The 1,519-nt window shown below is 65.2% G+C and overlaps 2 protein-coding genes across 2 annotated transcripts in view; one reads left to right on the forward strand and one right to left on the reverse strand.

Annotated features, from left to right (window-relative positions):
* CDK10 (cyclin-dependent kinase 10) overlaps positions 1–740 on the forward strand; it is a 5,202-nt gene extending 4,462 nt beyond the window's left edge. Inside the window, exon 12 of the mRNA XM_015572001.1 lies at positions 202–740. Coding sequence (XP_015427487.1) covers positions 202–299 — 98 coding nt within the window. The 3' untranslated portion in view covers positions 300–740. The remainder of the gene's footprint in view (positions 1–201) is intronic.
* Positions 1–1,519, reverse strand: part of LOC102768865 (charged multivesicular body protein 1a) — a 39,416-nt gene that overhangs the window by 17,528 nt on the left and 20,369 nt on the right. The window lies entirely within an intron of this gene.

Genomic DNA, 1,519 nt, shown 5'->3' on the forward strand with positions numbered 1-1,519 from the left:
GCCCCAGCCTGTGATGTGGGGGTAGGGGGCACTCCCAGCCCAGACCCATCCAGGTGGCCTGCTGGCCCTGCATGGGCAGCCGCTGGACACTGGGCACACATACTGTCTGCAGGTCATAGGGGAGCAGAGGGAGGTGCGGGGTGCTCCAGGGACCTGAGGTGAGTGCCAAGTGCCCCCAGTGCTGATGCCCCCTCCCCACAGCCTGTGAGCCGGAGCTCATGCCCACCTTCCCTCACCACCGCAACAAGCGGGCTGCTCCCGCCGTGTCTGAGAGCCAGAGCAAGCGCTGCAGGCCCTGACGCAAGGCCCCTGCCGGCCAGGCTGACGGCTCCCGAGATCCAGCTGGACCCTCGGCCAGGACTCACCAGCTGCTTCAGCCGACCACTCTGATTCCTGCCTCCTCACCCACCACTGCCCCAGAACGGCAGGGTGTGCACTGGTGATATGGATGTGGCACCCTGAGCCCGGCCCCACCTGAGCTGTGGTGGCCCCACCTGGGGCCCTACTAGGTTCTGCCCATTGCCCCACCCTGGGCTCCTAGCAGCTCTGGAAGCACCCACGGGGCTCATCTTGGGGGTGTTGCTGGCTAGGGGTGTGTGGAGGGGTTGGGTGTGGGTTGGACCCGGGTCTGGGCCATGACCACTTGGAGACACCAGAGCAAATGCCCTCCTGGGGGCAGAGCCCCAGGGGAGGGTACAGTTAGTGCTACAGGAACTGAAATAAAAGCTTTCCTGACAGACGCAGGCAGTTCTGTGTCCTTTAATGTGTGGAGGTTCTGTCCTATGACAAGTACTGGGAAAGGGGTGGGGCGGACGGGGTGGCACCTGCACTGAGGGCTGTGGCAGGCACAAATGTTTGCCATTGGGCCTGGGGTGGGCTTCATGGGAAGCCTGGGGGCTGTGCCCAGAAGCGACTGACAGCCGGTCCAGGCTCCATCAGCCCCCGCCTGCTGCTGCCTGCTCTCCAGAGCTCGGGCACCGCCTCTCCAGTTTGAGACCAGATCATCTCTCCTCCATCCATGACCCAGCTTCCTGCACAGCTATGACCAGGGCACATGTCCAGCCAGTGCTGGCCTGTGACACCCACAGTGAGGGGCCAGGTCAGCCACGCACCTGGCAGAGCCCTCTGGACACCTGGTGGGAGGCAACGTGTCCCAAATCGGAACTGCAGGGAGCATCGGGGGCTCCAGGCAGACCATGGGGCCCACGGTGGGGAGGGGGAGGTCCTTCATGGGGACAGGCTCGGGTGCCTTGACACGGTCAGGTGGGCTAGACCTTGTACGCAGCACGGCCGGGCGTGGGTCTGGGTAAGAGGAACTTTCCATGGGAGGCAAGACCCCGTCCACCTGTGGAGCCTGGGCTCGTCTGTCCAGGGCGCAGTGGCCGAGGCTGAGGAGGGACAAGGGCAGAGAAGCACCACGGAAACACTGGGGGAGCCCTTGACCAGGGGCCTGGCTGGGCCTAGGGCCGGGCCCCAGGGCTGTCGTAGAGCAGGGTGTCCACCTCTGCGCGCTGCTGCC

Source organism: Myotis davidii, unplaced genomic scaffold (assembly GCF_000327345.1).
Source record: "Myotis davidii unplaced genomic scaffold, ASM32734v1 scaffold1453, whole genome shotgun sequence".
Classification (NCBI taxonomy): Eukaryota; Metazoa; Chordata; class Mammalia; order Chiroptera; family Vespertilionidae; genus Myotis; species Myotis davidii.